General features: G+C 44.9%; 1 protein-coding gene across 1 annotated transcript in view; it reads right to left on the reverse strand.

Moving 5' to 3' along the window:
• The window catches only part of GARNL3 (GTPase activating Rap/RanGAP domain like 3), a 64,884-nt gene that overhangs the window by 21,964 nt on the left and 18,476 nt on the right, over positions 1-24,444 (reverse strand). The window contains exons 2-7 of the mRNA XM_087704751.1: positions 21,753-21,822; positions 5,917-5,991; positions 4,790-4,889; positions 1,694-1,812; positions 590-654; positions 426-489 (exon numbers count right to left, since the gene is read on the reverse strand). Of these exons, the coding sequence (XP_087560877.1) occupies positions 426-489; positions 590-654; positions 1,694-1,812; positions 4,790-4,889; positions 5,917-5,991; positions 21,753-21,822 (493 nt within the window). The remainder of the gene's footprint in view (positions 1-425; positions 490-589; positions 655-1,693; positions 1,813-4,789; positions 4,890-5,916; positions 5,992-21,752; positions 21,823-24,444) is intronic.

Here is a 24,444-nt window from a genome sequence, read left to right on the forward strand (position 1 = left end):
TCCTATGTGCTATTTATTTCTTGGGAATGTTCTGATCTCGTTTTAACAGTTGTTAATCATCCAGAGTTGTGTATTTGAGAGGGACAGGCATGTAAGCAGCATAAATAAATAGAATACACAGTCTAATTCCCTGGAATGTTGAGATCATCTGCCCTCTCTCATAAGAAACAATTTATTTCTATTTATTTTGAACTTTAAAAAATAAAAAATACACTGCCCGCTAGTCAAAGCAATCTGGATGGTTTACGGTTAAATCTGTATTTATTACCATACTTTCATTGTTTATTCCAGAATTCTCCAAACTTGGCAACTTTAAGGCTTGTGGACTTCAACTCCCAGAATTCCCCCACACCCCGAGTAGCCCCACGCTGACATTTAACACATTTAAAGAACCAATCAATCAGTCAATCAATCAATAAATATACCTTTTGAATTTCCGGGTGGAGGATCTCCCGAGGCCCTTTCTCGAATTTGTCAAGATTCATGGCACTGGAAGGCAAGCAAGGGAAGGATCTCAAATCCTCAGTCGTGCAAAATGACAACAGGACACAGGTCATGGGGTGAGTGGGTGGGTGGAAATCTTCCTTACCTTAAAATGGATTTTACAGACAAGGTTTTCGTTGGGCTGTAAGGGAGGCAAATTTTCTGGGTACCCTGTAAGAGAATTGCATTAACACAGAGGCTGTCAGACATCAGAGGGATTTGAGGATTTTCTTTTCCTTTTTTTAAAAAAAAACCAAACAGTTTATTTATATACTAGCCGATAAACCGGTGTTGCCTGGGGAATTTATTTATAGGCGGGGAAATGTCCGGACCAATCGTAATTTCTAATGTTGGATTTCCCCCCTTACTTGTGGAGTACTGTGAAGCCGTTACTATGGCAACTCCACTGCACTGTGCAGTAGAAGCCATTTGAAGGCAGTACAGTAGAAGCTATTTGAAGGCAGTACAGTAGAAGCCATTTGAAGGCACAACAGGCAATATCTTAGGAGTGTCTTACCCGCCACAGTATTTTTTTCCAGAGAGTAAGTCATCTCTGTACCAAATTTGGTTGAAATTGCTTGAGGCGTTCCAGAGTTATGTTGGAACACACAGACACAGACACACACCCGGCAGTTTTTAGATAGATAGATAGATAGATAGATAGATAGATAGATAGATAGATAGATAGATAGATAGATAGATAGATAGATAGATGATAGATAGATAGATAGATAGATAGATTTATTTATTTATTTTCCTATTATATACAAGTGCTAATGAACAGCATATTGTCTGGATCAATTTCTTTTCCCACTCCTAATTTCTACCTCGGCTATCCAACTATTTATAAAAACAAGTCCTATGTTTGAAATTATTCGGTATCTTTTTTTTTCTTTTAGTGTCAATCTGTCCATTTCTGCACAATCTTTTTTTTTTAAATTACACCATCCTCTGTTTCCTCATTTTTCCAATACTGTGCATATATATGATTCTTGCTGCTGTCAAAACATGTTATATTAAGCAGAGATTCCCTTTATCAGGTATTATGCCTCGCAGAAATATTTCTGGTTTAAAATCTATGTGTTTTTTTTTAATCAGTTTCTCCAACCCTGTATATATTTTTGTATACTGTTCTCGTAACTTCGAATGGACACTAAGTGAATGGTCGTAAGTTGAGGACTCCCTGAAATGCAGAGGCTCTGCTACTTACTGTTTTCCTCCAGAGGATTGCTCGGTATTGAGGGACGCGCTGATTGTTTTGCTCAGAGAGCACGACGGATAAGAAAAAGGGGTTTTTTTCTGCGTCCATGCCGACATAGTTCTGATGAACTGGGTAGGAAAAACAACATTTAGAATTGGTGATTCCGCCCTCCACCTCATAACACACAATTTCCAAAGACAAACACCCCAAGAAATAAATTAACGAAAACTCAATCTTCTAGCCCCAAGGTAACTAATGGTTGGATCATGGCAACTGGAGCAAACTTAGTTAATCTAGACCAGGAGTCAGCAAAACTGTGGCTCTGGAGCCGCATGTGGCTCTTTCCTCCCTCTGCTGCGGCTCCGTCACTGGTCGGCGCCACAATTTTGAGAGGAGCTTCGGGAGGGGAGGAGAGAAGCACAGTGCGCCAGGAGAAGACTCTATGGCAAGAGGAGGGTTTCCCAGTTGTCTCCACAATTGATAAGGTTTCGGTTAGGACAGGTAGAGGAAAAAGTACACCGCGCTAGGAGGAGACTCTATGGTGGGGGAACTGAACTTCCGGTCAGCTCCAGGATTGAACAGGGGGCTTCCGGTTAGGACCTTTGTGGCTCCCGGTGTTTTCTTTTCTGTGGGAAACGGGTCCAAATGGCTCTTTGAGTGTTTGCTGATCCCTGATCTAGACGTTTCGTTGTTCATCCAAGCAACTCATCCAGCCAGAGAAGAATTAGTTAGGCAGAGAGGTCGTAGCAATGGACCAACTCTTGCCACCTCAACTTCAGGGGTTTCTCCCCAAAATGGCTTGCAATGTGTCAAAGAAATAACCTTGCAGCCAGGACAAAGAGAGATGGGGGGAAAAAATGAGACTCCCTTCCATTTAATTTGCGCTACAGTGAAAACGAAAAATGCAACAGGGTTAACGCTCGAAACACAAGTCTTATTTTGATATCTTGTGGGTTTAAAGTTTCTACCTCTTGGGAGGGGCTCCTTGAGGCTGAGAGGGAGGATTTGGGAGACAGTAAAGGACACCCACCCTCCCCATGGCCTTAAATGAATGCACTTCAGATTAGGCCAGGTCAAGAAAAAAGACTCTGCAAAGAAGAGGCGAAGAATGATTACAGCCAAAATAGCAATAGCACTTAGATTTATATACCGCTTCACAGTGATTTACAGCCCTCGCTCGGCGGTTGACAGAATCAGCCTCTTGCCTCCAACAATGTGGGTCCTCATTTTACCCACCTTGGAAGGATGGGAGGCAGAGTCAACCTTGAGCCTATCAGGATCGAACTGCTGACAGTGGGCAGAGTTTAGCCTGCAATATTACATTCTAACCACTGCGCCATCACAGTTCCCGATGCAACATCCAATCAACTACAGCAATAGCAGATTTATATACCGCTTCATGGTGGTTTACAGCCTTCTCTAAGTGATTTACAAAGTCAGGATAGATAGATGATAGATAGATAGATAGATAGATAGATAGATAGATAGATAGATAGATAGATAGATAGATAGATAGATTTTAGATAGATAGATAGATAGATAGATAGATAGATAGATAGATAGATAGATAGATAGACGATAGATAGATGATAGATGATAGATGATAGATAGATAGATAGATAGATAGATAGATAGATAGATAGATAGATAGACAGATGATAGATAGACGATAGACGATAGATAGATAGATGATAGATAGATAGATAGATAGATAGATAGATAGATAGATAGATAGATAGACGATAGATAGATAGATGATAGATGATAGATAGATAGACGATAGACGATAGATAGTTAGACGATAGATAGATAGATAGATAGATAGATAGATAGATAGATAGATAGACGATAGATAGACGATAGATAGATAGATGATAGATGATAGATAGATAGATAGATAGATAGATAGATAGATAGATAGATGATAGATAGATAGATAGATAGATAGATAGATAGATAGATAGATAGATAGATAGATAGATAGTAGCACAGACTTATATACTGCTTCACAGTGCTTTGACAACCCTCTCTAAGCAGTTTACAGAGTCAGCCTATTGCCCCAACAATCTGGGTCCTCATTTTTTTAAAAGAAATATTTTTACTATACATTTTTCTTCATTTTATATCAATTTCAGCTTTGCAACAGTGATATACTGGTTGTATCAGTGCTTTTTAAAATATACATGATGTTGTATATCCTAATTACATCCATTTTTCTCATCCATACAATAGTCAACATGGAATTTTTTTAAAAAAAATAGGAACTTGATATTATACAACATACATGTATCTATTGTTTCCATAGTTCTAACCTAGTTCTCTATACATTTATCATTCTATATATTTTAATTTATACTTTTGTATATTCCGGGAGTGATATTGCTTACAATATGTATTCTTCTATATAGCTTTATACCTGTATTTATTTCTGGTTTATTAATCATCTTTCATCATTCGTTTTCTAGTCTTTGCATATGTGGTGAAATTTAATTTATTTTTTTACTACCGATTCTGTGGGCATGGCTTAGTGGGCATGGCAGGGGAAGGATCCTGCGAAAATCACTCTGGGGCCAGCCAGAGGTGGTATTTGCCAGTTCTCCAAACTACTCAAAATTTCCGCTACCGGAACCTGTCAGTACCTGTCAAATTTCACCCCTGCTTTGCATCTATTATCTAACCAATTCTATCATGGGTCCCATATTAAATAATACTCTGTTTCTCCTTTGTCTTTAATTTCCATCATTAACCTGTCCATTTTGGCGCATCCTAATATTTTCTTTATTGCCATTTCCTCTGTAGTTATGCTTCCGTTTTTCCAATTTTGTGTATCTATGATTCTTTCCACGGTTATTACATGTAATATTAAATATTGAATTCTTTTATTATATTTCCTTGTTAGCATGCTGAATAAAATGCCTCCTCATTTTACCAATCTTGGAAAGATGGAAGGATGAGTCAACCTTGAGCTTACTGGAATCGAACTGCCGACAGTGGGCAGAGTTTAGCCTGCAATATTACATTCTAACCACTGCGCCACTATTCTTTAATTCTGTTTCTAAACCACTGATGTGCCATGCGTGCCCACACCCCAGAAAGCATCACTACCTTTTCCTAGAAAATACTTGAAGTACCATCTCGTGTGATACCCTGGGTTCTCCAAATGGACATCAGTTCTGTGCCATGTCCCGGGAGTGTAATCGGCATTCTGAAATAGAAAGAGGAATTGGGAAGGGCTCTTCCATGGAGCAAGGCCAACTGCAAGCATCTCGTGAGAAAGATAAAGAGAGTAAAGAGGTCACAGGTAACAATGAAATGCAGATATGGGTGTTGTGGCTCACTAGTGGAGCTGGCAGCCGATTCGGACAGTGAGGAGTTTGGAGGGGAAGATGGGCCAGTCCTGGAGTTTGGGGAAGGCTCTGATGTGGGCTCTGTGTCAGAAGCAGAGAGTGGGCCAGGGCCGTCTGACAGTTATCAGCTGCCTTCGGAGTCAGACATCAGTGAGGCAGAAGAACAGCTGGAGCCTTTTCCCAATGTTCCCAACTGCTTCAGTGACTCCATCCAGCCACCTCCTTCTCTGCCGTCCCCTTCTTCTTCTTTTGCCCTCCATCTTTCCCAACATTTGGCTCTTCTCCAAAGAGTCCATCCTTCTCATCAGGTGGCCAAAGTCTTTGAGTTTCCTATTCAGGATCTGGCCTTCTAAAGAACAGCCAGGGTTGATCTCTTCTAGGACTGACCGGTTGGATGGCCTTGCAGTCCAAGGGACTCAATGCAGGAGTCTTCTCCAGCACCAGAGTTCAAAGGCCTCCATTCTTTGGCGCTCAGCCTTCCTTATGGTTCAACCTTCACAGCCATCCTTTGCAACTGGGCAAACCACAGCCTTGACTATACGCACATCTGTTGGCAGGGTGATGTGTCTGCTTTTTATGATGCTGTCTAGATTTGCCATCGTTTCCCTCCCCAGGAGCAAGCATCTTTTAATTTCTTGGCTGCTGTCCCCATCTGCGGTGATCTTGGAGCCCAGGAGAATAAAATCTGTCACTCCCTCCATTGCTTCCCCATCTATTTGCATTTCAGGACCCCACCCAAATTCAAGTGTAGTTTTGAAGATCAGCCCAAGTTGGCTACAGAGGAGAGCCTAGATGGATGCAGGATAGATATCGTTTCCCTCGCTTGCACCAACCCCATTATACCCAAAGACAACTCTTCATCAATGGAGGAAGGTTTCCACCCACCTCATCCACCGAGCCATTTTCCACTCGGAAGCGGCCAGCCCTCTGAATGGCTCCATCAGCGTCGCTGGAGATAAGCTGCAAGGCAAAAAGAAGATTTATGTTAATGTCACCCGTCTCATCCAACATCCGGTTCTTCTGCTACTTCCCACCAAAAATGTCACTTAACAACTGGAGAGAGGAGATGGAAAGTAGATTTCTTCCAAAGCCTTTTTTTAGATCCTTTTTTTTTCCAACTGGGCTTTCCTTGGGGTTTTTTTTTTCCTCTTTGAAAACATTTTTCTTCTCCCACAAGAAGCTTCTTCCGTTCTGAAGAACTGAGCTGAATTGAAGAAGCTTCTTGGATGAGAAGCAAAATATTTTCAAAGAAGAAAACCAAGAAAGTTAGATGCTATTTAGATGTCTTCCCTCCCTGTGTAAACAGCTGTCCTCTTAAAGGTAAAGTTTCCCCTTGCACATATGTGCTAGTCGTTCCCGACTCTAGAGGGCGGGCCTCCTCCTTCTCCTCCTCTCCACAAACCCCACTCCCTTCTAACACTGATGATGTTGCCTAGTTGGGTCATGAAATGCCAGCAAGGAAGGGAAAAAAACAAGACCAGAGAGGACCAAGGATCCCAAAGCCATCGTCGTCCTCCTCCTCTTCCTCCTCCCCACAATACCCACTTCCCTTCTAGCACTGATGATGTCACCTAGCTAGATAATGAAACGTCTGCAAGAAAACCACCAAGCTCAGAGAGCACCCCAGGACCCCTCATTTCAACTCTGAGTTACAAACAATTTATCAATCCTCAAAATCCGGACAAAATCCTGATCTATTCTGAAATTAGAACCCATGCATGGTTGATAGGCCTGCAAGAATGCTCCATTTATGTCTGGAAGAATAGCAGGACCAGAAACCTGGAGACTTACATTCCATAGCATTATTCATACTTTACAAGAAATTATCGAGACTTATCCAATGCATGACGTCATCCCTTCAGGAAATCAGACAATGACATCACTCCACCAGCCATCCATAAGTGTTAACACCAGGATAAGATGGGTTGCGTGCCGCCCTTCCAAGCACCATTTTCAGGCCGTGACAGCCTCCTGCAGCCTCTGCCAGAGAAAATGGAGCTCGGGTGGGTGGGTGGGGGCATTTTCACTGGCAGGGGGCTAGCAGAACAAACTAAAATGAGAGGAAGGAAGGAAGGAAATGTGAATGAGAAGAAGGAAGGAAGGAAATGGGAATGAGAGGAAGGAAGGAAGGAAATGGGAATGAGAGGAAGGGAGGGAGGAAGGAAATGGGAATGAAAGGAAGGAAATGAGAATGAGAGGAAGGGAGGGAGGAAATGGGAATGAGAGGAAGGAAGGTGATGGGAATGAGAGGAAGGGAGGGAGGAAATGAGAATGAGAGGAAGGAAGGAAATGAGAATGAGAGGAAGGGAGGGAGGAAATGGGAATGAGAGGAAGGAAGGAGATGGGAATGAGAGGAAGGGAGGAAGGAAATGGGAATGAGAAGAAGGAAGGAAGGAAATGGGAATGAGAGGAAGGAAATGGGAATGAGAAGAAGGAAGGAAGGAAATGGGAATGAGAGGAAGGAAGGTGATGGGAATGAGAGGAAGGAAGGAAGGAAGGAAGGAAATAAATGTGAATGAGAAGAAGGAAGGAAGGAAATGAGAATGAGAGGAAGGAAGGAAATGAGAATGAGAGGAAGGGAGGGAGGAAATGGGAATGAGAGGAAGGAAGGAAGGAAGGAAGGAAATGGGAATGAGAGGAAGGAAGGAAGGAAATGGGAATGAGAGGAAGGAAATGTGAATGAGAAGAAGGAAGGGAGGAAATGGGAATGAGAGGAAGGAAGGTGATGGGAATGAGAGGAAGGAAGGAAGGAAGGAAGGAAATGGGAATGAGAGGAAGGAAATGGGAATGAGAAGAAGGAAGGAAGGAAATGGGAATGAGAGGAAGGAAGGTGATGGGAATGAGAGGGAGGGAGGAAATGAGAATGAGAGGAAGGAAGGAAGGAAGGAAATAAATGGGAATGAGAGGAAGGGAGGGAGGAAGGAAATGGGAATGAAAGGAAGGAAGAAGATGGAAATGAAAGGAAGGAAGGAAATGGGAATGAGAGGAAGGAAGGAAGGAAGGAAGGAAGGAAGGAAATGAGAATGAGAGGAAGGAAGTGAGGAAATGGGTATGAGAGAAAGGAAGGAGATGGGAATGAGAGGAAGGAAGGAAAGAAAGAAAGAAGGAAGGAAGGAAATTATAATGAGAATGAGGGAGGTCTGAGGGAAGCCCTGCCTTAGCTTTTGACCACCATATGATACAAGTGATGTTGAGCTGGCTATGGCCACCCTGGCCACGCCTACCCCGGCCACGCCCACTGCATCTCCCTCCAAGGTCAAACACAACCTTGATGCAGCCCTCAATAAAATCGAGTTTGACACCCCTGTCCTAGGAAGTCACCTCTGTCTCAAAGAAGGTTGCCAAGAAAACATCGGAGGAGAATACTGAGCCCTTGCCAAGAATTGACAGTCAAATTTGGCAAGTTAATCAGAGCACGCTTTGAGTGGCCGGCCAGCTGGCCATAGAGGTGTCTCTTTTCTCAGTTTTCTACACACACACACACACACCCAAGATGTTGCTTGGCAGACTTGCGTTCCCACGTTCCTGATGTGGCCGGAGAGGTGATTCGGGATCATCCTGGCATTTCATTTTAAAACGAGACAGGAAGTTTGCAATTAAGAAGACAGTTGGATGTTGGGACTGACCTAGGCTTCCCCAAAAAGCAGGAGGCAGATTCCTGGTCCCGACAAAACCCCTTTTATTAGACAAATGGGACTTCCTCTCATTCCCATTCAGGCAAAGGCCTAACAAACCGTCTTTCAAAGGAGTATTTATAACCACAGATGTCATCTCGCTTGGAAAGCTGCCATGTCAATATTTCCCCAATGAGATCCTGGTGACTTATCAAAGGGAAATTCAACCTGGAAATAAGGAGGAATTTCCTGACGGTGAGATAAAATTAATCAGTGGAAGGACTTGCCTCCAGAAGTTGTGAATGCCCCAACACTGGAAGTCTTTAAGAAGATGTTGGATAGCCATCTGTCTGAAAGGGTACAGGGTTTCCTGCCTAGGCAGGGGGTTGGACTAGAAGACCTCCAAGGTCCCTTCCAGCTCTATTCTCTGGCCGATTGAGAGGTGGTGCGACTTGGAGAAAAACCATCTTGGGTGAAAGAATGGGCAGACCTCTGCGCTTTGCCGAATGAACAACAATGCTTGTGCCAATAAGAACACATCATTCAGCACCTTGGACAGCAATGTTTCCCCACCAAGACCCAGTACAGCTAGTCCTCACTTAATGACTACTTGTTTAGCGACTGTTTGAACTCAATGGCAAAAAAGAAGTGGTTTGCAGCCATTCCTCGCACTTATGAATGACCCAGTGTCCCTCCTCCCCCCACGGTCATATATGACTGCAATTTGGTCATTGGACATTTAAGAAGGACACAACCTCCCATGGTCACGATTGCCATAGAATGACGTTCCTACGCACAACAACACACATGCTTTTTTTTCTTTGAATAAAGACATGTCTCAAGTCAAGCGAACGTCCCTCGAGTGCGGGATCGACCCGGCTGTAACTGCAGCCAGAGGTTTGGGAAAATGCTACGGGGAAAAATGAGGGACTGAGGACTGGGCAGAGTTTCCACCCAGCTGGAAAGCATCCATCCAGGTGACTTTTGCCAAATTGCATCCATGGATCGGCTGGAACAAGGAAGTTGGGTCAGAATATGCTCATCTATGGACTCTCTCTCTCTTTCTCTTCTTTTTCTCTCTCATACTTTCTCTCTCTCTTCTTTCTCTCTCTCATACTTTCTTTCTCTCTCTGTCTCCTTTCTCTCTCTCTATCAGTCTCTTTTTTCTCTCTCTCACGCTCATTCTCTCTATCTCTCTCATACTCTCATTCTTTCTCCCTCATTCTCTCTTTCTTCTTCTTTCTCTCATTCTCACACATATTCTTTCTCTCATTTTGTTCTTTCTCTCATTCTCCTTCTTTCTCCTTCTCTTTCTCTTTCTCACACACATTCTTTCTCTCTGTCTCTCATTATCTCTCTCTTTCTCATATTCCCATTCTCTCTTTCGCCCTCATGCTTTCTCTCATTCTCTCTTGTTTTGTTTCTCTCTCTCATACTCTCTCTTTTTCTATCTCATTTTCTCTCTTTGTCCTTCTCTTTCTTTTATTCTTTCTCTCTCTCATACTCCCTCATTTTCTCCCATTCGGTCTCTCTCTCTTTCATTCTCTTCTCTCACTTTCTCTCTTTTTGTTTTTCTCTCTCATATGCTCTCTCATTTTCTCTCCCATTCTCCCTTTCTCTTTCATTTATTCTTTCTCAGACACTTACTCTCTCATTTTCTCATTCTCTCTCTCTCTCTCTCTTTCTTTCATTCTCTCTCTCATTCTCTTCCTCATTCTCTCTCATTCTCTGTCTCTCTGTCTCTTTCTCTCATTCTTTCTCTCTCTCTCTGTATGTGTCTCTCTCATTCTCTCTCTCTCTCTCTGTGTCTCTCTCTCATTCTCTGTCTCTCTGTCTCTTTCTCTCATTCTCTCTGTGTGTGGGTCTCTCTCTCATTCTCTGTGTGTGTCTCATTCTCTCTGTGGATGTGTGTGTATCTCTCTCATTCTCTTTCTCTCTGTCTGTCTCTTTCTCTCATTCTTTCTCTCTCTGTGTGTGTGTCTCTCTCTCATTCTCTCTGTCTCTCTTTCATTCTGTGTGTGTGTGTCTCATTCTCTCTCTCTGTGTATCTCTCTCTCATTCTCTTTCTCTGTGTGTCTCTCATTCTTTCTTTCTCTCTCTCTCTCTCTCACACACACACACACATACATACACACACACACACACACACACACACACACACACTTCTCAGCCATCCTCAGCCCTTCCCTGCACCCCAGAGATGCTAGAAAGTAAATAGATCTTAATGGAATTAGGCCTGCTCTGCCATAACAGTGCATATGTGGATCAGTGTGCCAAGAGACATTGCTCCTGTGGAGGAGGAAAATAATAATAATAATAAAAAAAATCTCCACATTCAAAGGCGATCTAGCATCTGGTTTCCATCACCCCCAAGTCCTGGTCTCAACTGGAAATTGTGTTATTTCAACATTGCTGAGCTCCAAGGCACGCCGAGGCTTTGAGAGCTGCCAGGAAAAGCTGCACGCAAACAGAGCGAAGCTTCGTTTTACTTAGATGGAGGAGAAAAGAAATGGATGGTGTCTATCTTTGACGAGCTTTGGTTCGCCTTTTGCTGGGTCCAGAGGAGGTGGCCTGTGGTTCAAAGGATCGCCTTAGGATCTCATTAAAATCACCGCAAGGCAGGAGAAGGGATGGGTGGGAGGAAGGGAAGGAGCAAAGGGAAAGGAAGGAAACATCCAGCCCATCTGACATGTCCAGACTGCCATCCTTTAGATAAACCGGTCCGTCCCTCTGCTGCCTAACTCTAAAATGCTTTTCAAGTTTGCTATGGCGCCAGCCAAACAATTCTGGAGGAGGAGGGAGGAGGAAGGAAGAGGGGAAGGAGAAATAGAAAGGGAAGGAGAAGGAAAAAGAAATGGAAAGTAATTGTGGAAAGGAAGGGGAAAGAGGGGGAGGGAAAGGAGAAGGAGAAAGAGGAGAAGGAGAAAGAAAAGAAGGAGAAGTAATGGTGGGAAGGAAGGAGGACAAGAAGGGAAAGGAGTAGGAGTAGGAGAAAGGGAAGGAGAAGGAAAAAGAAAAGGAGAAGTGTTCTGACCCCCCTCGTTCCACACCCAAGCACACTCCGAGTCAAAGATAAGTTATGGCATTTAATTAACAGACAGACAGGTAATTGGCAGCAAACCAGCACAGACAAGCTTGGGCAGCAATAAACACAGATAAGGCTTGGCAGCAATCTAGCCTGCCAAGCTTCTAACAATGTTCTCCGACATTCGATCCTGTGTTGACTTCTGCAAAGAGGGGCGTGTGCACAAGTAGTCCTTTTATAGTCTGGAGAGGAGCCTAATGACCACCAACTGACTGCAATTACTTCCTGTAACTGCGCAACTGTTCCTGACGCCTAGTAGCTCTTTGATGCCGTGCATCCAGGAACAACTCACTACTGGCTTCCGGCTCACTCTCCCTTATCTCCTCCCCACTGGTCCAAGGCTCAGGCACCTCCTGGTGGCCAATCAGCCTCTCTGCGCCCTGCTCGGAGTGGGAACTCTGTCCAGGGTCCTCCACATTCTCCAGAGCCGACTCATCGGGCCCCTCGCTGTCGGAGTCTGGTGGCAGCTCTAACGGCTCCTGCTGGGCCACAACAAGAAGTAATGGTGGAAAGGAAGGAGGACAAGAACGGGAAGGAGTAGGAATAGGAGAAGGAGAAGGAAAAAGTAAAGGAGAAATAATTGTGGAAAGGAAGGTGGAAGGAAGAGGGGAAGGAGAAAGAGAAGGGGAAGGAAAAGGAAGAAGGAAAGGGAAAGGAATTGTGGAAAGGAAGGGGGAGGAAGAGGAGGGAAAGGAGAAGGAGAAAGATGAGAAGGAGAAAGAAAAAAAGGAGAAGTAATGGTGGAAAGGAAGGAGGAAGGAGGACTAGAAGGGGAAGGGGAAGGAGAAAGAAAAGAAGGAGAAGGAATGGTGGAAAGCGAGGGAGGAGGAAGAAAGACGAGCAGAAGGAGAAGGCAGAGGGATGGAGAAAGAGAGGGAGAAGAATACAAAGGGAAAATAGCCAGCCTTTTTAATGACCGCATAAGAATTTCAATAGCTTTAATTCTTTTCTTTCTTTTTCTGAAAACAGCATTCTTGTTCCCAGTTGAGGTCTATGGCAGAGAGGGAAGGCTAAGGAGATCTCATTTGTTCTTTTTTTTTTTTTAAAAGGAGGAAACCTCTTAATAATGCTCTAAATATAGAAGATGATCCTTCTCACAAATCCAGGCAGAAGTACGGCTGGCTATTGTGCCCAGCTCGGTTGAATCAGCTCTCCATGAGAAGAGGGCTTTAGAAGCTCTCAAAACATACCGCGACACCGATTATTATATACTAAAATAGTTCTTTCTTTCTTTCTTTCTTTCCTTTTCTTTGCTTCTCTTTCTTTCCTTCTTTCTTTTTCCTCGTTCTTTCTTTCCTTCTTTCCTTTCTTTCTTTCCTTTTCTTTCCTTCTTTGCTTCTTTCCTTCCTTCTTTCTTTCCTTCCTTTCTCCCCAAAGGGAGAGACTCTCTGCAGCAACACAAGCGTCAGTGGTGGGATTCAGCCGGTTCGCACCTATTCGAGAGAACCGGTTGGTAACTTTCTAAGCAGTTCGAAGAACCGATTGTTGGAAGAAATCTTTTGTTTTTTCCCACTTTACAGGGATAATCCTGTAAGGAAGGCAGGAAGGAAGGAAACATTCTGGTGTTGTTTCTAGCCTAATCTTTATTGCCCTGCTTACAGAAACCGCCTCTCCAGTTAAACCTTATTACCCTTGTAACAGCTAAGGCAAAGTGCCCATCAACCTGAGTGACATTGACTTGGCCACGCCCACATTATCACATCACCACCTAGCCCTGCCTACCCAGCTGGTTATTAGGGCAGAGAACTGATTGGTAAATTATTTGAATCCCACCACTGACAAGCGTTCGTTGCACCTATCCGGCCCAGGGGCCGTAGTTTGAGGACCCCTGATTTGGTGCAATATGAAAAATGCAAATCATTTTTCGGCAGACCACCAACATTTTCTCACGGGCCACCAGCGGTCCACAGACCACCAGTTCACGACCGCTGGTCCGGAGTACTATTTATTTCAGCACTAAAGTAATATTTACTTCCGAGTAAGCCTTAAGTCAACTCAGCACAGCCAAAAATCCCACCGCGGACTTGGGTTTCTAATTTAAATCTATGCCTCCTCGTGCCGAATTTAAAAAATCTCTCCTTTTCGGGCTCCAAATATCGAAGTGCCACATCAGTGAATAAATTAGCTCCTTCGTAAGCCGAAAGGCAATAAAACTAAGAGCTTTTCTCCCTCACACACACACCCCCAAAAAGGAAGGAACATCATGTACCAATAACAAAAATAAAATTAAGGAGAGCGATATCTTTCTGGGAAGGGCGATTTTGAAGGTCTAGAAAACCAAAAAGGACTATGGAGTGGATGCATACGAGTTTGGTAACCAAAGATAAACGATTTTATAAAACACGGGACTTCTCTTATTAATGGTTAAGAAAAAGAATTTTATAAAGATGTATTATTACTGGATGGATTTAGGATGACGTAATGAAATGTCATAATATGAATTTACCTAAAACGTAGAATACCTCACATAAAATGAAGGAATGACAATTGTACTCAAATAAATGTATAACAATGATAATAATTGTATACATATATATCGGATTGAGAATACGAGATTCTATATAAAGTGGGTAGTCCTTGACTTACGACCACCATTGAGCCCCAAAGTTTTATCGCTAAGTGTGACATGCCGCCTAAGCGAGATGTGTCCTTTGTTCGGTTCCATTTGACGCCCTTCCTTGCCGCGCTTGTTAAGGGAATCGCTGGCCGTTGTTAAATCAGCCGCACAGTCGTTAAGCGAACCTGGCTTTCCCCCTTTGACTTGGCTAGTCGCAAGGGGCATCAGGCGACCCCCGGACACGCTGCAACGGTTGCAACTGTGAAAAATGGTCCTAAAGTAATTTTTTCCGGCGTCGTTGTAACTTTGACCACTAAATGAACTGTTGTAAAACCACCTGTACAAAGCTACAGATTTTACCCTACAAAAGAATTACCTCCACCTGCCAGTTAATTTCCCCAATTTTGTGTTACTTCTGTACCTTTGGAGTTAAGATATTTCCCCCTTTCTCTCTCTCATTCTCTGTCTCTGTCTCTCTCATTCTCTCTCTCTCTCTCTCTCTCTCTCTCTCTCTTTCATTCTGTGTGTGTATCTCATTCTCTCTGTATGTGTGTATCTCTCTCTCTTTCTCTCTCTCATTCTCTCTCTCTCATTCTCTCTCTCATTCTCTGTCTCTGTCTCTCTCTGCCTCTCTCTGTGTCTCTCTCATTCTCTGTGTGTGTGTCATTGTGTGTCTCTGTGTGTCTCTCTCTGTGTGTCTCTCTCTCTCATTCTCTCTGTCTCTGTGTCTCATTCTCTGTATGTGTGTGTGTCTCTCTCTCATTCTCTGTCACTCTCTCTGTCTGTGTCTCTCTCTGTCTCTCATTCTCTGCCTCTCTCTGCCTCTCTCTCTGCCTCTCTCATTCTGTGTGTGTGTATCTCATTCTCTCTGTATGTATCTCTCTGTATGTGTCTCTCTCATTCTGCGTATGTGTCATTCTGTGTGTGTCTGTGTGTGTCTCTCTGTGTGTGTGTCTCTCTCATTCTGTGTGTGTGTCTCTCTCATTCTCTGTCACTCTCTTTGTCTCTGTGTGTCTCTCCCTGTCTCTCTCATTCTCTCTCTCTCTCTCTCTCTCTCTCTGTCTCTCTCTCTGTGTCTCTCTCTGTCTCTGTCTGTCTGTCTGTCTCTCTCTCTGTCTCTCTCTCATTCTTCCTTTCTGTCTCTCTCTCTCTCTTGTTGATCTTTAAGGCTCGCCAAATAAATCCACTCTGTCAAATCAAACAAGAATGGTTTAACCCAGAGCGTTTCCTGCCCCAGCAGCAGAATCAAATCACGTGGCTGGTTTTTTGTTTTTTTTCAATTTTCACGAAAAGGACCACCATGTCAAGAAAGCTGTTGAAGGCAGGGGGACGGGGGACAGGGGGCAGAAATGGGACCTTTGGCTCCAGGGATACATCCATGTGTGGGGGGGGGGGAGAGGAGGAATGTTTTGTAGAGATCCGGGGTTATTGGCCCTGGCTACATCCTACCAAACACCCCAAGTCCAGATGGATTGTAAATGCAATCCAATTTTAGCTTATTGAATTGGAGATGACATCTTGAAAGGCCCAGCATTTCGAAAACAAGAATAATAAATAACCAGAAGGCTTTTAGACATAAGCAGACATCCTCCTGGCGGGTGTTTATCCCTTCTCCCAGGACGGAGAGGGAAAAAAAAACAACGACCATCTCCGGTGCGAGATCTTTTCAAATGCCTGAAATGCTCTGCTCTAATGATGCCGCTTAAGATCGGGAGATAAAACGGGAGCGATAAGTGCTTTCCTTCCCCCCCTTTCCTAAACGGCAAAAGGAAAAAAATGGTTCTTGGGGAACATTTGCAGAAAATGCCCGCGGGAAGTTAGTTCTGCAAAGGAGATGGATCCAGAGGCAAAACGAATCCTTCTTCTCTGCTTCCCTCCCAGGGATTATCTCGCTCCGCTGGGCCACGAATGTCCCACAGTGGTGAAATTTTATGCGGAACGCCAAACGCAAAATAACGGAGTTGGTTCAAACCCCATTGCCTTCTAGCACAGATGACATTGCCTAGTTGGGTAATGAAACATCTGCAAGAAAACCACCAAGCTCAGAGAGCACCAAGGACCCCACAGTCCTCCTCCTCCTCTCCACCAATCCCACTCCCTTCTAGCACTGATGATGTTTTCTACTTGGGTCATGAAACGTTTGCAAGAAAACCACTAAGCTCAGAGAGCAACAAGGACTCCACAGTCCTCCTCTGCAAACCTCACTCCCTTCTAGCACAGATGATGTTGCCTAGTTGTGTAATGAAACATCTGCAAGAAAACCACAAAACTCAGAGAGCACCAAGGACTCCACAGTCCTCCTCCTCTCCACCAACCCCACTCCCTTCTAGCACTGATGATGTTTTCTACTTGGGTAATGAAACATCTGCAAGAAAACCACCAAGCTCAGAGAGTACCAAGGACCCCACAGTCCTACTCCTCTTCCTCTTTCTCTACCTCTCCACAAACCCCACCCCCTTCTAGCACCGATGCTGTTATCTAGTTGGGTCATGAGACGTCGGTCGGAAAGAAAACAGCCAAGCTCAAAGTGCACCAAAGACCCCACAGTCCTCCTCCTCCTTCTCCACAGTGTTTCATGTAACAACCCATGGCAATAAAAAGTCGTAAAATCAGGCACGACTCAGCAATCACTCAGCTTCGCGGCGAAGGGTCCAGTCCCAATTATAGCCATATGTGAAGCATTACCCCTTGCCTTCCCCTCTTGGACAGCTTCCTCTCTAAGATGGACTGCCCCTGCAGCTGGAAGCTCGATTTCTCCATTACGCCTAGGTTTTTCCTCTGCAGATTTGTGAATTGAGCTTGCCCATTTGCATGCCAGCTGGACCAGGGGACCGAAAACTACAGCCAAATGGCAACTGATGGCTCCTAGTTCTACTCCTCAAGACCTTGGGATAACATCAAGGCAAAACTTTCTAGGTTACTGGAAAAAAGCCTCCAATGATAAGTTTCAAAACCTGGCTGAAAGCAAACCCTGGTTAAGACAACTGGGCGGAATTTAAACCAAAGGAAGCCAAAAATTCAGACGCTCCGAATTTGCTCCAATCACACCTTTTGTTGATTTCTTTCTCTTATCAGGCTTTTGATATGTGTTTGTCTTCTGTCTCTCTCTCTTTCTTTTTTTGAGTTTTTATTCCATTGTTAGCCCGCATCTCACAAGCAGCTGTTGATTGGAAGGGAGAATTTAAACCCAGCTAAGCTACTTCACAAATACTTTGATTGCACTGTTTGCTGGAGTGTTTTGTTGTTGTTGTTGTTGTTGTTGTTGTTGTTGTTTTGTTTCAAACCTGTTGCTTGTATTTCAAAGCTGCAGGATTAAATTTTGCTTGAAACCGACGTTTAAACTCAACGGGGCGAGTTTTTGTTTTAGCTTCCTTGCACACGTTTATGGTGGGGCTTGGATAATGTGTTTCGTAGACTGAGAGAGGGAAGGGAAGGGAGGGAAAGAGGAAGGAAGGAAGGAAGGAAGGAAGGAAGGAAGGAAGGAAGGAAGGAAGGAAGGAAGGAAGGAAGGAAGAAAAGGAAAATGGAAGAAGGGAGGGAGGGAAGGAGAGAGAACAAGAAAGGAAAGGAAGGGGAGGGAGAGAGGGTAGGAAGGAAAGAAGGGAGGGATGGAGGGAAGGAAGGATGGATGGAGGGGGAAAGAAAGAAATGAAGGAAGGAAGAAAGGAAAAGAAAAAGAGAGAGAGGGAGAGAGAAAGGAAAGAGGGAAGGGGGAAGGAAGAGGAAAGGAAGGGAGGGAAGGAAGGAGGGAAGAATGATGGAGGGAGGAAAAGAAAGAAAGAGAAAGGAGAAAGGAAGAAAGGAAAAAAGGGAGGGAGGGAAAGAAGGAAGGAAGGAAGGAAAAGGAAAATGGAGGGAAGGAAGGAGACGGGAAAGAGGGAGGGAGGGAGGGAGGGAGGGGAGAGATGGTAGGAAGGAAGGAAAGGAGGGAGGGATAGAGGGAAGGAAGGAGGGAGGGGAAAGAGAAAGAAAAAAATGAAGGAAGGAAGGAAGGAAAAGAAAAAGGGAGGGAGGAAGGGAGAAAGGAAAGAGGGAAGGGGGAGGAAGAGGAAAGGAAGGGAGGGAAGGAAGGAGGGAAGAATGATGGAGGGAGGAAAAGAAAGAGAAAGGAGAAAGGAAGGAAGGGAGGGAGGGAGGGAGGGAGGGAGGGAAAGAAGAAAGAAGGAAGGAAGGAAAGAAAGGAAGAAAGGAAGGATAGGAAGAAGAGGGAGGGAGAGTGGAAGATTTTTTAAGCACATGTCAGGGCTGAAATAGTTAACTCCTTTGTGTTTTTTTTTGTGATTTTCACAATTACCTAAATTGTGTAGCTGATGTAGATGTGACCTCAACTCTGAGACTAAATAAGATGCCCCCCCCCCCCAAAAAAAAAAACCTCGGGTAGGGTAGAGGGTCTGGCTGAAAACCTTCCCAAACCCAGTTCTTACTGGCAGAACTGGTCTCATGAAAATGTTTATCTAGTGTCTTCAAAGTGGAACTGTGATCGTTAAAACCTGGCATATTAGCTTGGATACACTTGAGAAAGACAAAATGACATCGGATGGTGGTAGCAGCTGTCCATCATAGCATCCAGGTAGACTGTGCCATGTGAATGGATGGGCGCAGACATGTTCCCGCCCCCTTTGGGTGATGGCTACGCCCAGTACCTGCCCCAATCCTGCCCCTCCTGGCTCCTCCCACCAATGGGAGCAGATCGCTGCTCTGGGAAGCCATTAGTTTAGTTTAGTTTAGTTTTATTAGTATTTGTAGGCCGCCCTTTTCCCTGAGGGGACTCAGGGCGGCTCACACAAAACCGGGAAGGGGGAATACAGACATTAAGATAGAAACATATAATAAAATAGTAAGCAACATACATTCATCATTCGGGAGGGGTAACCCATCCAGCTCATTTCAGGCACAGCTTAGGTGGTTGGTCCACCATGTTGGACATGGTTGTCCCTTCCTATCTTCTCAACAAACACCCAAAGAGGACTTGAAGTGATGGCAGAGTTGGGTCCTTCAACAGAGATCTGCAAGTTGTGGCAGCTTCTTGTAGATGACCTACAAGATCCCTTCCAACCCTTTTATTATACAGTTATTCAGATGTTGTGGGAGCTTCATTCCTGGAAGCTTTCAAGAAAAGCCATCTGTCAGAAATGATGTAGGGTCTCCTGCTTGGGCGGGAGGGTTGGACTAGATGACCCACAAGGTCCCTTCCAACTCTGTTATTCTGTTCTAATCTGAAAAAATTGAGAACAACCGACCTGTCATTTAAGTCACAGAAGGAAGGATCTGTTCGATGTGGCGAACAGAATGAATAATACACACCGTTTCAAAATCTCTCCAGATCATTTAAGGCCACGCATCAACCAAATCACCTGTCCTGCTTATGCTAAGCTGGAGATGGGCTCAGTTTCTGATTTCTCGATTATATCACAACCAGCCAGGTTTACACAACACACGGAGGTGTGAGGTCCGGTTTGCAAGCCCTCAGGAAAAGCAAGAGAAGCAGTTGAAGACGTTGGGGAGATGCAAAGCAGGCCTTTAAAGCTGCTCTCTTTCAGCCAACCACACATCTCACTGCGTGAATGAATGGACTGAATGAATGGACAACATGATGTGCCTACGAGAACCTTGTGGTGAGCTTGCCTCATGTAACTTGGCCAATGGAAAGCCAACCTCAGTAATGGTGGAGTTCGCCCCTGAAATTAAAAGCTGAAACACAAAGGAGGAGGAGGAGGAGGAGGAGGAGGAAGAAGAAGAAGAAGAGAAGAGAAGAAGAAGAAGAAAAAGAAGAAAAAGAGGAAGGAGAAGAATCCAGAAAAGTCCAGAAGAGAGAAGAAGGGAGGAGGAGGAGATGATGATGATGATGGAGGAGAAGGAGATGGAGGAGGAGGAGAGGGAGAAGGGGAAGAGGAGGAGGAAGAGGAAGAAGAAGAGGAGGAGGAGGATGGAGGAGGACGAGGAGAGGGAAAAGAGAGAGAGGGAGAAGATGAAGGAAGAGGAGGAGGAGATGAGGAGGAGAAAAAGAAGATGATGGAGGAGGAGAAACAGCAGAAAAAGAAGAAGAGGAGGAGGACAAGGACGAGGAGAGTGAAAAGAGAGAGAGGGAGAAGATGAAAGAGGAGGAGGAGGAAGAGATGATGAGGAGGACGAGGAGAAGAAGATGATGGAGGAGGAGCAGCAGCAGCAGCAGAAGCAGAAAAAGAAGAAGAAGAGGAGGAGGAGGAGAGGGAAAAGAGAGAGAGGGAGAAGATGATGGAGGAGGAGGAGATGAGGAGGAGGAGAAGAAGAAGAAGATGATGGAGGAAGTGAAGCAGCAAAAGAAGAAGAAGAAGAGGGGGAGGAGGAGGACGAGGAGGAGGAGGAGGAGGTGGTGAGGGAAAAGAGAGAGAGGGAGAAGATGATGGAGGAGGAGGAGGAGGACGAGGACGAGGAGATGGAGAGGATGATGATGGAGGAGAAGCAACAGAAGCAGAAGAAGATTATGATAGAAGAGAAGACCTCCCAAATACGTTCCCCTACAAGAAGCGGAGTTAAATGGGGAAACGCGACGCCCCTTCATAGACCCCCACATGATTTCCCCACTGCTTCCTGTCAAATCATCGGCTCCAATTCAATCAGACTCCAAAGTCCACATGCCAGGCGCAGGAAGAGGTTTCATCCCTTTTAGCCCACAGCTGCAGGGCCATAACAACAGACGACTTCCTTAGCCCTGGAAGCACCCACATTCTCCAGCCCAAAACCCCTGCAGGTGTTTCCCACACCCAATTCAGGGCGGGGGGGGGCCCTCTCCCTTCTCCCCCAGGTGCCCTCCACCCCATCTCGCCAGAACCAACTTCTCTCCTCTGGGGCTCCAAAACCAAAGCAGGAATTCAGTTCCCGCAAGGCAAAACAGCGGCAATGAAGGCAGCATAGCCCCCACCCAAATATTAGAGGAATTCGACGAGGGAGAGGGGGGGGGGGGAAACCTTCCCAGCCACCACGTTTTTTAATCTTGATTTCCTCCAAACACCCCTTGTCCTTCCTAATTACAGATTCTCAATTATCTGGGGTGGGCTGTTTTTTTTTTTTTTGCTCACTCTCTTTTCAATGCAACCGATTTGATAATTTTGCCACCTTGCTAACAGAAAAGCAAAACGGAGAGTTCTCCGGCAGTGAGACACGAAATCTGAAATGCTTGGAAGGAAAACATGAAATCCGAAAGGTTGGGAAGGAAAAGCGGAGCTATTCCCCCATCCCTTAAGCGTTGGTTGCAAAGACACCTCTGCATCGCTGGGAAAGGGAGACAGGCAGGCCGAATCCGCCCCCCCTGTCCGGTGGCCAGAAAGAGATGCTTAGAAAGGTATCCCACCCCCCCAAATGCATTTGGGAAAGGGGTGCCCCCCTCCCTTCCTCCCCAAAGCTCTGGATTTGAATCATTTCAATCACCCATCATCATCATCATCAGGAGGAGGAGGAGGAGGAGGGAAAAAAATCAAAAACTTACCAGCTCTACAGAACCGTAATGCTTCCGACTGAATTCTCCCCTTCTACACCCCAGGTCTTCGGAGACGGAGCTGGAATAGAATTGCTTCATTAGTAGACATTGCTAACTGGCCCTTCTCAGTGGTTTTTTTGGAGGGGCAAAAAGAGGAAAGATATTGGGGTGTGTGTGTTTTTTTAATAAAAAAAATCCCCTTCCTTCCCCTGTTTCGAGGGGGGTTTTCTCAGTCCCGCCTGTCAGCAGCCAGCTTCATCACTGGGGTGAAGTGGAGGGGGGGATTCTCCTCTCCTGGACCAGGAGGGGGGGGAGGATGTCTCGAAGCTGCCGCCACCACCACCACCAAGGCTGGCTGGCTTCTGGAATTAATGGGGGGGGGGAGTGGGTAGGGGGTGGAAGGGGAAGCAATGGACACTGAAAGGGCTCTGATTGGGAAGCAGAAGGGCTACGATTCAATTAAATCTTTAGTCATGGCAGGAGGATCTGGGGAGAAAGAGCCGCCAGACAGACAATGCCTTGTAATTGCATTTGGCAATCTCTCTCTCTTCCTTCCCTCTCCCTCCCTCCGTTTTTCTCCCTCTCTCTCTCTCTGCCTGTCTCTCTTCCCTCTTTCTCTCTCTCCCTCTCTCTATTTCTCTTCTGTCTCTCTCTCTCTCTGCCTGTCTCTTTTCCTTCTCTCTTTCCTCTCTCTGCCTCTCTCTCTCTTCTCTTTCCCTGTCTTCCTCCCTCTCTCTGCCTGTCTTTCTCTTCCCTCTCTCCCTCTCCCTCTTCTTTCCCTCATTTTTCCCTTCTCTCTCCCTGTCTCTGTCTCTCTTCTCTATTTCTCTTCTCTCTTTCTTTCTCCCTCTCCCTGTCTTCCTCCATCTCTCTGCCTGTCTTTCTCTTCCCTCTCCCTCTCACTCTTCTTTCCCTTTTCTCTCCCTGTCTCTGTCTCTCTTCTCTATTTCTCTTCTCTCTCTCCCTTTCTTTCTCCCTCTCCCTGTCTTCCTCCCTCTCTCTGCCCATCTCTCTTCCTTCCCTCTTCCTTCTCTTCTCACTGTCTTCCTCCCTCTCTCTGCCTGTCTTTCTCTATTTCTCCCTCTCCCTCTGCCTGTCTCTCTTCCCTCTTTTTCTCTCTCCATTTCTCTATTTCTCTTCTCTCTCTCTCTGCCTCTCTTTTCCATCTCTCTCTCTTCTCTCTGCCTCTCTTCTCTTTCTCTGTCTTCCTCCCTCTCTCTGCCTGTCTTTCTCTTCCCTCTCTCCCTCTCGTTCTTCTTTCCCTTTTTCTCTTCTCTCTCCGTCTCTGTCTCTGTCTCTCTTCTGTATTTCTCTTCTCTCTCTCCCTTTCTTTCTCCCTCTCCCTGTCTTCCTCCCTCTCTCTGCCCATCTCTCTTCCCTCTTTCTTCTCTTCTCACTCCCTGTCTTCCTCCCTCTCTCTGTCTGTCTTTCTCTCTCTTCCCTCTCTCTCCCTGATTCTCTCTCTCTCTTTTTTTCTCCCTCCCACCTCCTCTCTCTTACCAAAAAGGGGAAGAGGACTTTAGACCCTGCAGCATATTTAAAACACAAGAAGGGTGGAAGTGGGGTAGAAGACCAGGCTAGGAAGTTGACCTCAGTCTTCTAAGCACTTATCCTCTGCACAAAATCTGCAATCATGCTTGGAAAATGGGACTTAAGGAGACAAATATTTTTCAGAGCCAAAAAAAATCCAAGGAAGAGTATTGTTCAATACTCAGTAGAAATACCCCATGCAAACAAGATGTCTATTGGTAAAGAGAATATTTGTAGCTCAGGGTATGCACTATGGGGTCCTTGGTGCTCTCTGAACTTGGTGGTTTCCTTGTTTCATGACCCAACTGGGTAACATCATCAGTGCTAGAAGGGAGGAGGATTATGGTCCTCGGTGATCTCTGAACTTGTTTTCTTGCAGATGTTTCATTACCCAACTAGGTAACATCATCTGTGTTAGAGATTGTGGGAGTTGCTCTTGGTTTATATATGGTTTATATATACAGATAAGCAGGGATTCACACCAGACAAACAACCAAGCAGAAAACAATACCCCAATCAACGAAATACCAAGGAGAAAACCACACCCTCCATGCCTAACTAGGGAGCAAACTCAACACTCACTAGCACTGATGATGTTCTCTAGTGGTTAATAAAATGTCTGCCAGAAAACAACCAAGCTCAGACAGCATCAAGGAACCTACAGTCTTCCTCCTCCTTGCAAACCCCATTCCCTTCTAACACTGATGATGTTGCCTAGTTGGGTCGTGAAACGTCTGCAGGAAAATCACCAAGCTAAGAGATTTCTCTCTCTTTTGCCTTTCCCACTCACTGGGTGGAAATAATAATTGTGAAATTTCAGATAGCTTATGATTAAGGTTAGAAATGATACAAATTGTTTATAGTTAGCCTAGCAAGGAGGAGCTAAGCTCAATTCAAAGACGTTATTAATTTTCTAATTTTTCTTTAAGCATATTTTGAACTGTTTTTGTTAAAGATTTATACCTTGTATTGGTTCTGGGAAGTTGGGGGGGGGAGGCAGGTTGGGGGAGTTGGGGGGTGAGGGAGCGGGGTTTACTAAGTTGGAGGAGGGGTGTTGGATTTTAAGGTATGATGATTGTACATGTATACTGCTATTTTTTCTTTTTTATGTATATTGAAATGAAATTATAAATACCATCAACACAAAAGGGAGTTTGCTCAGAAGCTGAAA

This window comes from Thamnophis sirtalis, unplaced genomic scaffold (assembly GCF_051295495.1).
Source record: "Thamnophis sirtalis isolate CommonGarterSnake01/CBP01778 unplaced genomic scaffold, rThaSir2_p1.2 scaffold_2, whole genome shotgun sequence".
Lineage (NCBI taxonomy): Eukaryota > Metazoa > Chordata > Lepidosauria > Squamata > Natricidae > Thamnophis > Thamnophis sirtalis.